A 15,198-nucleotide genomic window follows, 5' to 3' on the forward strand; every position below is an offset into this window, starting at 1 on the left:
GATTCGTGCGTAGAGGCATGCGCACTGGCCAAGCATTGTTCCCCCGGGGAATCGAACCCGATATTCCCCGGGTACGTCCCTGGAAGGAGCTCATTGCCACTGTAGCCCAAGCAACTTGGTTTCATTCTACTCTTTAACACTACATTCTGTAAACCTAGTTTTCTTATCAATAAAAGTCGCATTAATTAATTATCATTTTTATTTGTGTTGAACATGCATTTGCAATGTACGAAAGTATACGGTATATGGATAAATTATTTTAAAAAAAAATTATATTTAAAATCTAATAATAATGATAATGATGAAAAATAAAAGGCTAAAACGTTTTTCCCCTCTCAATGTACCTACTTTTATTTTTAGTCTCTTTAAATATTTCTTCAAACTTTGGTTCTTCTAAATTCTCTATTACAAATTTTAATCACTAATTTACAGAAGTGCATGTCGCATATTACAAATGATTTTTCTAACTTTGGTTCTTCCAAATTCTCTATTACAAATTTTAATCACTAATTTACAGAAGTGCATGTCGCATATTACAAATGATTTTTCTAACATGTCATTTATAAAACCTTGAAATATTTAATCGTTAATAATTTAAGTAGTTAACCTTTAATAATTTATTTATTTTTCTAAAAAAAAACCTTTAATAATTTATCTATAACTTCAAATTAAAGATCAAATGGTTAAGTTATTAAATTAATGATAATTTTAAGGTCCTAACAAACAACGACATATCATTAAAAAAAAAAAAAATCACTTGGAGCGTGGAACAAGAACTTTTATAAATAATAACTGAGACTAAAGTTGGTAGTAGAAAATTTAGAGGAACCAAAGTAGGAATAAATTTTTGGACGAACAAAAACTCAAAGTTGGTATGTTTAGAGGAACTAAAAAAATATTGAATAATGTAAAAATAACATTTAATCCAAAAATAAATTATTAATATTATTTTTTTGATATCATTAAAGTAAAAATAATATTTTAAGATGGTATAAATTTATGTAATATTAAATTTAGGCTCTAACTTCTCTAAGAACAATATTTTGAATTTAAAAAAAAAATCAAAAATAAAAAAAAAAAGTTTATATTTGAAACTGAAAAATACTGATATAGACAAAAGTGTGTAAAAATAGTATTTTATATCTGTTAACCAGAAGAAGAAGAAAAAGTCTTTAATACATTGAAAGATGTAAGTAAGGATGATAAAGATAAGTGTACTCGAATCCCCAACCTATTTTAACGCTTCTAGTTTAGTCTGTGAAGTGAACACTAGGTTCTATTGTAACGTGAGTACAACGTTGGATATATATACCTGCGGTAAATTGTAAGACAGAAAAGAATGCCCTCCAAAAACTAAAACAGGCACGATGCATTCTATTAGTTTATTACTGTACACAATTTAAAGAACAAAACATCTCTATCTATGGGAGTCAATATATTCAAAATTCCTGTACTTATATAATTGCATTTTAGGTAAAAAGATTTCAGGATCCAAACATTCTTCAGAGTGAAGTTAAACATTTGTAGATATTTGTTGTCATGTAATTTTTGCTCATGTGTCAACCTCTTTACTTAACACGTTGACTCTTACCATAAAGAAACTGAATTCTCGATCTTCTTTTCAGTGACGATTTACGAAGTTAGAGAAATACAAGGAAAAAACAAAACGCTTATTCAGCGTTTGCATCTTCGACAGATTTCTTGTATTCAGGTTTCAGCTCATAAGTTCCTTGATTGGCGCCTCTTTTATTGTATACACACAATTCATTCAAGATCTCTTTCAAGAATTGCTGCAGCAGAAATAGTGGGTTAATAAGTTACCTTCAATGCATTTATATATGTATGTACACCAGAGCTGTGAGAAACCAAAATCAGAGTGTTCCAATGCGAAAATAAAATAAAATGGCCAAAAAAAAAAAAACATACCGCAGGTTGATCAGTCTCTTGAACAAGTTGCTTCAAGGCCCAGTTAGGCTGTCTTTCAAATAGTTTGAACATTATATCCTCCAGCTCTCCCCGATCTCTTCTGGTTCTCTTTGTATCAGTTTGTTTGACTGGCTGTGTCCTCTTCTTATCCTACAAGAGTTTCAGAAGAGTAAGAAAAAGCCCCACAGAATTACTCCATGCATGCACACACGCACATTTGAAGGAACAAACCTTCTCCAAGGATCAATTCCAATGAACTCTTATTGTGATTTGCATCAATTTTGTCATTGTATCATCTAATAACTACACCTGAGAATCTACTGTATCATACTAGTGTTTTAGAGTCGTGATATGAAGTTCAACTCTAACATACATTAGTGTGAAACTTCCACACCGCCAGGTACTTAATATAAGTAAAAGTTAACATGAGCAATGGATTATAACATGTAAGCAAAATAAATACCTTAAAATTGGATGAAACTAAGCCAACCATTCCAGGCATTGGCCTCATGTGCGTTCCACGGTCATCAGCAATAATCTTCCAGTTGAATCAAGGAAACCAAAGATTCAATAATTATCTTATCATAGACATATAGCAAAAACAATTAAGCGATAGTTCAATGGTAAACATGAAATGCTACCTGTACTTGACGATTTTTAATCATAGATTTCTTTGTCCTCTCCCGGCACAATTTTCCATAATCATCCATGTTTTCATGACGTGGCTTCATATCAAACTTATGCTCTACTTTCCCTTCCATTGCAACCTTGTCACCTAAAATAAAGGTAAAACTGTTACCAAACTCAAGGAAACCAAGCTTTTACTGTGATAACTGAAAGAAAATTAAGCTGTATAGAAAAGCAGCACTCGTCACTTTTTTTTAGGGTCTTGCTAACTTGTGCCCTAAGGGCACAGGATAAGAAACTAAATGTGAAAATTTAATATTGAAAATTGTGCATTAGAAATAAAAGAACATTGGTTGTGCACTTGTGATCACTAACATGTTATGAAACAATAGTTGAAATTCATAAAACAAAGGACCTTCTATGTCAGATCTACTTTTCTGAGTGTCAATTCTCAACATAAACATCACTTTCACGACAGAGAATAATTCTTCAGTTCAGAGGTTTATTTACACAATTAAAACGTGTCATGAGGAAAAAAAGGTGACCATGAAAGAAAAGGTCAAAAATTCGGGGGGGGGGGGGGGGGGGGGGATTAAAACTGCAAGAGGTTTCACTGCTACAAAGTGGCTTAATACCTTAATTTCTTATTTTAATCATGGCATTAGATCCCAGATATAAAAGCATAGTCTCCAACAATAATATCGTTGTGTAGTAGATCAAGGAGGGGCTGCTGCTACCGAAGATAATAAATACATTGCAAATAATGTTTAAACTCAAAAAGTATTGAAAAAGTAGGATATTCAACATTTAATAAAAAGTCACATCTCAAATATACAATACAATATGGCATGATATTCCATTAAGTTTCAATTATGGCAAAACAAATAGTTATTTTTATGAAAAATATCTCTGTCATAGTTGAATTGCAGCAGCTAAGTCTTGTTACCTTACCTTTGTTTTTTGAACTGCATAACAGATTTCTTACAACTTACAATTGAAATTAAAAAAGAAAAAGAAATGAAGGACCACGATATTAGATTAGAGGCAGAGTTGAAGGAACACTCTAGTGTGTACGTAAACAAATGAAAGTAGATTTTGGAGTTTAAAACAAAAAAAAATAAAAATTATTAATTACTTGGGGCTTTAACTGAACAAACATCAGCACAATATATCACTAAAACATAATATTTGAACAAACATCGGAATTCAACTTTAACAGCCACCAACTCAACATAATCAGCAATAACATAATATTTGAACCATGGTTAACTGGATCTTACAATACATGTGAGTTTTATATCGATTCGATACTAAATAAAATCCAATCGATACAAATCTCTAGCGTGTATCTACACGGAAATTTATCTCATCTTGAATTCCAATTCATTATGATGAATCGCAATTCACTGTGATGAATTGTGACCTGATTCATTCCAATGAATCACTACATAAACTTAGTGTAGCCAACCACTTTTTACTTGTCAATTTGTATAACCAACCACTTTTCTTTTGTCATTTGATATTTAACTTGAATCTTGAATTAGTTTGAGGTTCATATATGATATATTATCAGCTTATAATTTTGTTATGTTTTGCTATGTCACAAGGTTCGATTCATGAATGGAAAAAAGGTCTTCCAATTCACAATTTGAATCTAGATTTGATAACCATAATTTAAACCATAAAACTGATGAAATCATCACAAGTTTTATATTACATGTCTGCATGGTTAAACTAAATATTAAAAAATAAGTGTTATGTCGTCTACAAGATACTAGACATCTAACATGTGTGACAGTCTTGCTCCAATTATGAAATTGTAATTGATGATTAGGAACTATAACAGTGACATGCGACATTGAGCAGAGATTGCAACTCACCTTCGCTTGTCTCAGAGAAGATGCACATAGGAACGAAGTCTTTAAACATATTCAAAGAATACGTTTTTGGCATATTCACAGCTTCAGTGCCAGACATCTCCATTGTAAACTGACATAATTATGAAGGAGTTATAAATCAATGACTGTCTTAAAGCAACACAGGCAAACAATATTTAATCAGAAGCAGTTAACTATAAGCTGATGAATCTACAAGTTGAATATTTGCTCCTAGTGCACAGTCCACAAATATGAATGTCATAATAGCGCATATCATATATAATAACTAATAAGCAATCCTTTAAATATGGAAATGTTTTGATTAAGAACCTAGTAATCAATCCTGGAAAATGGCACATGGTGGTGACTGGACCCAAAATTGTTAAATCACAGTGAAACATTCAAATCGAGGGCAAAATGAGTTTTTGCATGGGCTTAAAAGTTTGTGGCAACCATGGTTATCAAATCGAGATTCAAACAATGAATCGAAAGACCTACTCTTCAAATCATTATTCAAACAAGTGAAATATGCAAAAAAACACCAGTTGGTATATTATACATGGACTTCAATAAAATTCAAGAATAGTTGCCATCTATATGAAGTGGACAAGTGGCTGTGTGCACAAAGTTCAGGGGAAAATTACAATCCATGCAATTCATCAGAATGACAATTTATTGTGTGATTCATGTAGAAAATAGATATGCACAATTTTTCATATTAATTGGGTTATGCACGATAATCTTGTTGCCGCGACTTCTGTAATTTAATGCAACGAATGCTGCTATAGGAGTCATCGCGACACAAAACAGTAATTGAAATCCAAATGAGCGGCCGAAGGCTGCAATGTTCAGCCGCAATAGCACAGCCATAGCACCATGAATAACTAGGTTTATAAATCAATTCTCATGTTTGGAACTCATTATTAAAAACAAAAAATATTTGATTTTTTGCAAATCAAATTCCATGTTTGGCTGGCGTATATTCGAGGTTAATGGAATCCAATTAACTCGACAATTTACTTTATTACCCTTGGTCAGAAATCGAATATACAGAATAAAACTGAAATTTAACAAGAGTATAGCTCCTTTTTTTTTTTTTTTTTTTTAAACTTGATATCCAACCCAGGGACCGATTAATCCGGAAAACCAATTCCACCGTCCCAATTGAGGCATAGCAAAGCTCCATATGGACTGGTCCAACACAAGAACTGTTGGCTCCTGGAGGATTCAAACTGAGACCTAGAGAGGAGCACAGTTCTAGGTCTCAAGACTTAACCAAAATTGCAATTGCATAGGATTTTGACAAAATGTAACAGAAAATGATTAATAACAAAAAAACCAAATAGTTGAAAATCTATATTCCTGAATGATTAATTAATTAATTAATTAATTAGGTATACAACAAATCGACCTAAACAGCATAAAATCAAAGTATAATAATACAATTAACATCAAAGTCCTACAATCTAATCTAACAAGTAGAAAGTGATTAAACCAAAATCAGGGATAGTGAAAGAGAAGAATGAGAAGAAGAAAAAGAACCTGAAGATGAGCAGGATCGTCTTCAGGAAGAAGAGGATCAATGGAAAAAACGACTTTAGAAAGAGGTTGGGAAGGTGGATGATTCTGCCATGATTTAGCAACAGCAACAGGACACTTCATAAGCCACACAGATCTCTCTGCCTTCGATGTCTCCAAGTTTGAACCACCGCTACTCCCACCGTAACTGTTTTCATCTTCCATCTTGATTCTTGATCGATCTTCTCGTTCTCCTTCACCTACTCCCTATGTTCGTTCGTTCGTGTCTGATAGTGTTTTTCTTCCTAGTCAATTTTATTTGACTTCAATTCCTTCAAACTATAATGGTTTTTTGGGCTAATGTAGTAAGGAAAAAAGGATTTTGCTTTCCACACGTTCAATTTTTCTGATACAGCCCCCTAATAATTGTACTCTATATCTTTTTCTTTTTTTTAAAGAGAATCGGTAATTTGGTTCCTTAAAATTAATTGGATGCCAATTAATTTAATTTTTTTTTAATTTTCCACCATAATTTTACAGTTTTATATGTGTTTAACTTGATAACAAAAGACTATGCAATATTTGATGGGTCAATTAAATTGATTTATACCACTCTTTTAATTTAAAAGACTAGATTATAAGTTAAGAAATTTAAGTTTTTTTTTTTTGACAAAAAAGTTTAAGATCTTGTTGTCCACAAGTTCTAGCTCTGCTGACAAAAATTAGTAGGTCGAACACCGTGATCAGGGTAGTTCAGTTTGTAAGGACATTGTGATATGTAAGAGTCGACTTTCGAACTCAAAATTCTTCAAATATTCATGGTGAATTTCTCGTCACTAGAAATAAAATAAAATGAAAAAAAAATACAAGGAAGAATGCATTTTTAGGGACAATAAAATAGTATTTCTGACATTTTTTAATTTTTAAAAAAAATCTATTTTAAAAAATTGTGAGGACAATGTTGAATCTATATTATTTTATATTTATTGGTTGAAGTGAAAATAAAAAATAGGAAATATGGTAAGTAAACAGCTGCTAAGGGTTTAAGGCTTTACTTGGCCATATCAAAATGTTAGATTGCAGTAGATAGTTTATAGTGTATAAGTGTTTGACAAATTATATATATATATATATATTTGAAGGGAAGTGTTTGATAATTGTCATTCTCTGATGAGCTTATTGCATTTATTGATATTTTTTTTCAAGTAGTGTTTGAATTTATAGTTTATAGTGTAGTATTATTTTATCTCGGATTTGTACCATTATTATCATAATTGCAAAAATTTGATGATAAATTTGTTTTTTAAATAAAGAAACAATTTTTTAGGAGTGGTAGCATTTCTCATCAATAAAGAAACAATTTTTTAAATTAATTTTAAAGAATTTATTGTAACGTGTATTAAGATGAGTAGTAGCATTTCTCATTAATAATAAAGAAACATAAATTTCTACCCAAAAGAAGAAGAAAAAAACAAAATTAATTTTCTAAAACATATTATACTATACATAAGTTTATACTAGTGAAATTGTATACATTAGATGTCTTTCCTACTCTTAAAACACCTTATGTGAGTGGCATGTAGGGTTGCTTAGTTAGCTTCCTATATGTGGCATGTTCTAGAGTTAAAAAATTGCTATTTTCGTCTATAAATTATGTGGTATTTAGCAACTACAGTCCACCCTCGTCATTAAGGGATGTAAATGAAAATGGGTAGAACTTGTATCCATCTCCCTTATAAAACTTGTTCTGGAACTCTACCCAATGAAGTCTCAAAGCATGCAAGAACGCACTTAGACTTTCCATTACTAGTAATACACCAACAGTTGCACATATAAAAACAATAATGCCAACAATGAGAACAATGGTGTTGTTATACCTACATCAGTCACACAAATACATCAAATAACTTTTCAAATAACATTCACTTGCATAACACATCTACAATTACTTACCCCCATGCGAGAAGCAAAACTTTGTCGTAGAAAACGCTTGACAACTCTGAATGAGCTAAACTAAACATGACCAAAAAACACCAAAGAAAAATATGAATGATAGGTTATGATGCATTTAAAATAAAAAAGATATAACTTCAAGGTACATCAATAGAAGTTTGAATCAAATATTTTGAGAAACATGTAGATGCAACTAATACATGGGCAGAAAATAAAGCACATAATGACATCCCAAACTTTCAACTACTTACCTGAGGGCCCATAAACGAAGATAGGAAGCTGTATTAGACACAGCTCCAAGCACAAATTCTATTGTATGTATAAGTTGGTGCACAAAAACCTCGCTGAAATCAAACTCCTCATGGTTTTTGTGAATACCACGTGACTCTGGTTCAAGAGGATCATCCCCATTGTAGATCAAAGAGTAGGATTGACTTTTATGCCTCTGAGTAATCAAGGTAATAAAAATTAGAGTCAGGGTTTAATGGCAACAAATAAAAACAAATTTAAAATAATAGCTTAGAGTATACTTCTTGATGTTGTTTCTTCAAGAGAAAGGGCTTTGGTAATAACATCCATGGTACTGAAATGAGTGCCAACAATAGTAATATAACCTAACAAATTTAATAGTACACAATTTAGATGTGGCATATATTTAGTATCACTAAGCAATTGTGTATCTAAATAAAATATGAAATTTCTTACTTGAAAGAACTTTTGGCCAACAAAGAGCTGGTTTTCACCCAAATCATCTGTTGGACTTAGAAACATGTATATCATCACATGATACAAGTCAGCCTGTGATCCAGTGCACCATTTTACAATTATGAGGAGTGAAAGATAGCCAAATAGGCTGTTCAAGAATACAATTTGGGGAACAAATTGGTGCCTGAAGCAATATAGGTAATTAGTCAAATAAAAAGATGAATAACATTCCACATTCAACTAATTAAAGTTATTTTATGATATTACCATATGTTTATGTTGTTTTCAAAGTATTTGGCATTATAGTAACTCAATATGATTCCAAGATTCATTTGGGATACCCCCAATAGAATTGACATCTTCATTTTAAGCGAGTTAAGAAATGGAAGTTCACTCCGTGTGCCATGCCATTTAGGATCTACGCCAAATGGATAAGTGTCGCGCACTTTTACCAAACCTATTGTAGTAGCATCCCTGAAAAAAGGATAATAAATATGATACTCGTATATAACATGGCCAAATAGGCAGATACTCGTAAATCAAAACCACCTGCATGTAGGATCGCGACATCCATAGGCAGATTGTCCAAATAGTTCAAACGGAATGGAGAAGAATTCATTATATATTAACCCAGTGTAGATTGAGAAAAGTGCCATCATCATAATAATATATCTCCCCCCAAAAACCATTTCTAATATGTCTCCAAGTTTCTGCAATTAACAACATCAAATAAAACTACAGTTGGACCAATAAACTAGAAAATATTCAGAGTGAAAATAAAACATTACTAGTTCAGTACCTGACCATAAAACTTTTTTTCATTGATTATGAAATAGAAAGTTGCCAATAATAAGCATATGCCATGACCCCAATCACCAAACATTACAGCGAAAAGGAAAGGAAACGTGATGATTGTGTACACACCAGGATTTGCTTCCTGGTACTTGGCAATTCTGTCAAGTATTGACAGTTAATTTTTTGAGCTCTAGGCTTATGACCCATACATGAAGATGCAACAATGAAACTTATAGAAATAGAATATAAAATATAGTGATACTAGAACCATAAACCATAATTTAAAACTAAAGGAATGCAGAGATAATGTAAAAAATGGCATGAAAAATTTGGTTTAAACATTGTGTAACTTACCCATATGCGTCTACAATTTCTTGAAAAGAAGAAGTAAAAATGTTAGTGCAAAAATAGGTGGGTGGTAACTCATTTGTCTGCAAAACCTGAACTATTGCCTCTACTTGAGAGTTACAGTCCACGGTTGCTCGCATCAATACTTTTTGAATCTGCATAGATAGGAGAGATGTTAAAAATTAAAATCTATATAGATTTAGATTTTAGACAGATCTTATCAAAAATTTAATTCACATTTCAAGGAAAAACCTGGCTTGTTGCAAAAACAGGACACCAGCCTTCTGCAAGGAGACATTTCTTTGTCACATTAATGTTTAGCATATTTAGAATGTGATAAATGGACTTTTCCTTTTGCAACTATTGATGAAAATTAATGAAACAAAATATCAGCTTCAAAATGAAAATTAATTGCATAATCTAGCAGTAAAACTTAAAAAGAGAGACATATATAGTTATAAACTATGCATGGCTTTTAGCAGTAAGTTATAAATACAAAATTGCAATTGTCAAACAAACCAGAAGATTCCACTGCTCAAATTGATATCCAATTGTTTGCAACAAATTGCTTCGATGATGCAAACCTACATCAATGGTTGTCTTTAATTCTACAATTCTTTCGGAAACCTGGAAATTTCATAATGGGAAATAATTATTTGTTTGTGAAATATCCACATTCATACTATGTAGAATATATAGCTATCAGTTGAGCTCAATTGCAGGCAAAGCAAAAACCAAGGATAATATTTTGTCTACCTCTGTCATCATCTGAAATTGTTTACTCAAGTCATCTGAGAAGGGATAACGATTTGCTCCAAAAGCATCACAAATTTTGTTAATTTTACTTTTAATTCTCTCTCCCGAATAAAATATAATAAATACATTTTTATGAACCTGTAAAAGGTAGAAGATTAATAAAGTATTAGTGTCTGATGAGCATAGAAGAGTAAATAGTTCAAGAGTAACCTTCTCTCCTGACAAAGGATCTAGAACATGATGTTCAACCACAGCCTGCTTCAGAAAAACATTTCCCCTAGTAGCACGAAATAGAATTCTTTCGAAAGGAATTGATTTTTCCCTAGTAACAAGACCGGTTATAAACCCCAATTTTATCTGCTTTACTGAATATGCCGTTGTCTCCTACAAGTCAAAATTTATAAGCATCATCAACAAATGACATGGAACTAAACTTATGAAAATAAACTACAAAGTTTTAGGGTATACATGTTCCATTAATAATGGACAGTCAATAGACCCTTCAAAAGTTGGTTGAACTTCAAGCTCTCTCTGGCGGGTTGCGGCACTGATTTGTGCTGAAGAGAAAAACTCCCCAACCTAAAATGGTAAAAACAAATAAGGAATTATAAGCTTGAATCTAATTGTCTTCTCTAACCTATATAAGGGGAAAGACCAAGCTATATGGTTAATTATACCTTCTCTAAAACAAGCTTGTACTCTATAAGTTCATTATAAGTGTGCTGCAACTTCTCATTGTTTGAATTAATCTCAATTAGCTCGGCTTCAAGTTCTGCTAGTTTAACCTATATCCGTGAAGAAAAATTGTGTTACATGGGAATGCTCTCTTTACCGGTAGAAAAGATATGAAAATTTTAAAAACACCTGACAACCTCCAAATTTTCTAGATCAATAGAACCATCTCTCGTTGACCATGTTGATGGAGATATATTTGCCTTTTTCATTTGCTCCTTAAATAAACGCAACTTACGCGACATTTCCCCACATCTTTTAACCTATTTGATAAAACGGTAAGCTTTCCAATCTAGTCTAGTAAATCAGTTATGTAAAATGTCTCATAATAAAATTGTTAGCAGAATTAGATTTCATGATATAATGATAGATCTCGGTCAAATTTCCAAATGAAAATCAAAAGAAGCATTTAATTGTTTTGGAGTTCAATACACAATCAATTGAAATTGAAGAGTCTGAACCTTTTTAAATGCAACTATGCATACATCGATGTTATAGGTACCTGTGAAGCATAGGTCTGTTGGAATGGGCTTTTATCTTCATTAAGCTGAAGAATTGATTTAAACAAGATTTATCAATGTAGTATATAAATAATGTAATTCAGATAGATGAAGAACATCTCAACATTATTGAAAATGTAGTCCGAAGCGTCATAAAGAATACAAAGTGAGAAGGACACAGATTGGTAATTAAAGGAGCCATACATCTTTGAACTGAAAAAGGCCGAGATCGCCAAGGTAAGAGATGGATCGATGAGCCGATTCAATTGGAATAATCAATTGAACAAGTTGCATAGGCTCTGATCGCAAAAGATCCATTGTGGGAGAATAATAACGTTAACTTTGAATTTGGATTTTAAAATTGGAATGAATAAGGGAAGAATGCATGTCCTGAATATGCTATCAACTCAAATCATGCAAGTACTTCCATCTTGCGGCATAAAATGTTTCTTTTTCCGACGAATGCTCACAAACACATTTTTTTTATAATAGTAACAATAATTTTTATTTAATTCATAGTTTATAACCAATAATTCTCACATGCGTTTTTTGAAGGTATTAATACTCACATGCTTATTTCACCCCACATTTAAAAAAAAAAAATTACATATGATAAAAAATGTGTTTTTGTTCGGAAGTAAACATTCAAAGGAAGAAAAAATGTGCTTTTTAAGTGTGAAAAAATAATATATTAGGGGTGAAAAATGTTGCACCCCGTCACTTATATGCAATCCTTATTCATAATATCCAAAATTTGATAAGAAGTTATGATATCTTAGAAAGCGAACCTTTAGACAATGACTTTATGTCTACCAATGTTTTAGCTCAATATGCATGTGTAGATTCAAATAACTTTGGTTAGAAAACTTCTCTGGTCTAATCGTTAAGGTCCTTCCATGATGTGCTATTTTATTTGTAAAATCTAAGCCTTGTAAAAGTAAGGGAAAACATTCAAATTTTCTAAGCCGCATTTCTAAAATGTTCAATAGGGTCACTTTAATTAATAAAAAAAATCCCGTTTGATTTTTTTGTTTTTAAATGTTAAGGTCCATAATTTTTTTTTTTTTTTGAGCAAAGGTCCATAATTTTAGTAAAACGTTGTAGGAGAGTAAATCCAAAAGATTCCATTTGTTTAAAAGATTTCCCTTCTAATTTTACATTGTTAGATAAAATTCTATTGAATTTTACAAAAGACTTACATGTTAATGACATTTCATTTAAGCCTACACGCATGTTGAGTTGGTCATGTTCATAAGAGACATATTTTGAGAGAGGTCAACCAATGAAAATATTACATGGTAAAGTTGGGAGCATCCAATGTTTTTCCAAATAACCCAATGGCCTCAACAATTAATATCTCAATTGTTTGTTGATGTGTTGTTAGGTATGTCAATCTATATATGTGTAGGATCCATTTGATGGCTATGATAGAGATATAATATGATAAATATATTATATGGTATTTTAATCTTCCGTTTGATACACCAATAAGATAGGATAAAATCTCTCTCTCTCCACCAATAAGATAGGATAAAATCTCTCTCTCTCTCTCTCTCTCTCTCTCTCTCTCTCTCTCTCTCTCTCTACTTTTTGTACTGTCTGAGGCTGACAAGTGCAGGAAGTGGTCGTCGATGCACATGTCATGACAATGAGTGGCTCTTGACAGCTTTTAGGCAAACCGAATCCACATCTAAATGAGAAGCAACCACCCTAATAGCTAGTTGCTTTGTCGTTCTTGCGTTTGTTGTCGAATCATTTTGTGTTTCTTAAAAAAAAAGTTTCACTTTATTTTGATTCATTGTCTTCCTCGACAAACTCTTAATATCACCGGTAATAGATGCCCTCAAGTTTTGGTTGTTTGACAAAAATTGTGTTGGTTGACAAAAACATATTCAAAATCGAACTCTAATAAATTTTAGTAAAATAGTATATATTCAAAATCGAACTCTAATAAATTTTAGTAAAATAGTATATTTTGTATAATAAAAAAGGAAAATGTGTGATAATATTTTAAAAATGGTAAGGTTGATCCGCCCTTAAATCTTTTTTGGAGGTCTGCATTAGATGCATGCACCTAAAATAATTTATCAAAGTTATTTTATTTTAAAGTGCATTTTTAACCTTCTTTAAATGTAAAATTCATTTTTAAATTTTATAACCACTTTTAATTAGTAAAATCATGTTTAATTTTTCGACCCTTTTTAAGAGAGAATTCTTCGAGACATTAAAATTAAGTAAGGATCGACCTAAAATTTTAACATAATATGCTACTTTCATTTAGTACTAGACCATTGACCCGTGCTCCGCACGGGTCCTACCGACTAAAATATGTACGAATAAGTTATATCATAATAAATAATAAAAAAAATATGAAATATTCACATGATAAAAATGTATTACATTAATCATTTTTTTTGAGGGATGTATTACATTAATCATATCATCTTGACATTAATATAGTTTGAAAACCGTACATTTTACATTATTTATCATACATTACGAAATACAATAAAAACGACATTTGAAGTGACATTAGTATTTTCACATTCATCATTGGTTATCATCAACCCTTTTTTTTTTTTTTTTTTACATTCAACTCATCTCTTAAAGTACCTCTTGTTAATAGTCATTACAAATAAAACAAACAAAAATTGACTCCTTTGAAACTTGATTCAAGCCTTACACCAATTCCATATTAAGTTTGTGCTTGTATGGCAAGAGTTTGCAATTCCCCTCATTAAATCCTACCATGACATTATCTAGCTTATATGTTCCTCCTTCTTCAATCATTCCTTGAATCGTTGGCACCAGGAACTTATGAACAGTGGCATGGATCCGTCCTCGCTAAACAAAAAATAACATGTCATTAACATAAACCATAGTATATGTTATCGTAGTGGCAACTTGAAAAAAAGATCATTTATTTATACAATCGATTTATATAATATACCTTCTCATCAACCAATATTTTGTTCATGAAGATGATATCGTATGGATTTTCCTTATCACGGATCAACTATATATGGGCCACACGGACAATCAACTTCAAATCCTTCTTTCCACCTGTCACAGCTGAAATGGGGGTGAAAATGTTTGCCATATTAGCAAGTGCAAGAAAGAGTTATATTTGCTTAAAGTCGAGAATGGTTCTATTAGCACAACTAAGCGGTATTTAAATAGGTAATTGACAATTCTCTTCGTTAGTTTCAAATGTGATTAATCATAGTCTTCTATTGGTAATAATTACTATTCAAAAGTTTTTAATTGCCATTAACACTACGTCATAATTACTATTCAAAATCGAATCAACCTTGATACGTGTTATTTTTTGAAATAAGTACGTCATAATTGCTTTTAATAGGTAGTAATTGGTAGAGTGGTTAGTGCATAATGCATAAAAGCAATTAAAAGTAATTCATATACGAAAATATGCGACTTTCAAATTTTTAATTGTCATTAAC

The 15,198-nt window shown here is 31.5% G+C and overlaps 2 protein-coding genes across 3 annotated transcripts; both read right to left on the minus strand.

Annotated features, from left to right (window-relative positions):
* Positions 1-1,436: 1,436 nt before the first annotated feature.
* On the minus strand, positions 1,437-6,240 carry LOC146942927 (Transcription initiation factor IIF, beta subunit). The gene is made up of 6 exons (XM_085757035.1): positions 5,973-6,240; positions 4,434-4,542; positions 2,568-2,701; positions 2,390-2,464; positions 1,927-2,076; positions 1,437-1,790 (listed from the first exon to the last, which is right to left on the minus strand). The coding sequence occupies exons 1-6, from the start codon at positions 6,171-6,173 to the stop codon at positions 1,671-1,673; spliced, it is 789 nt and encodes a 262-aa protein (XP_085613161.1). The 5' UTR covers positions 6,174-6,240; the 3' UTR covers positions 1,437-1,670.
* A 1,189-nt stretch (positions 6,241-7,429) lies between these two features.
* LOC146942928 (V-type proton ATPase subunit a2-like) lies at positions 7,430-13,026 on the minus strand. 2 transcript variants are annotated; one of them, XM_085757034.1, is made up of 18 exons: positions 12,937-13,026; positions 11,740-11,784; positions 11,378-11,500; positions 11,183-11,290; positions 10,974-11,084; positions 10,716-10,889; positions 10,506-10,643; positions 10,269-10,376; positions 10,002-10,109; positions 9,756-9,904; positions 9,406-9,559; positions 9,156-9,316; positions 8,874-9,080; positions 8,607-8,790; positions 8,432-8,515; positions 8,153-8,346; positions 7,902-7,961; positions 7,430-7,825 (listed from the first exon to the last, which is right to left on the minus strand). In XM_085757034.1, exons 3-18 carry the CDS (start codon positions 11,480-11,482, stop codon positions 7,618-7,620), a joined length of 2,253 nt encoding a protein of 750 aa, XP_085613160.1. In that variant the 5' UTR covers positions 11,483-11,500; positions 11,740-11,784; positions 12,937-13,026; the 3' UTR covers positions 7,430-7,617. The 2 variants fall into 2 exon arrangements, with proteins under 2 accessions (XP_085613160.1, XP_085613159.1); XM_085757033.1 differs by lacking the exon at positions 12,937-13,026 and adding an exon at positions 11,942-12,173.
* Positions 13,027-15,198: the final 2,172 nt, after the last annotated feature.

Source organism: Medicago sativa, chromosome 3 (genome assembly GCF_051527215.1).
Source record: "Medicago sativa cultivar Bolivia chromosome 3, Bolivia_mono, whole genome shotgun sequence".
Taxonomy (NCBI): Eukaryota; Viridiplantae; Streptophyta; class Magnoliopsida; order Fabales; family Fabaceae; genus Medicago; species Medicago sativa.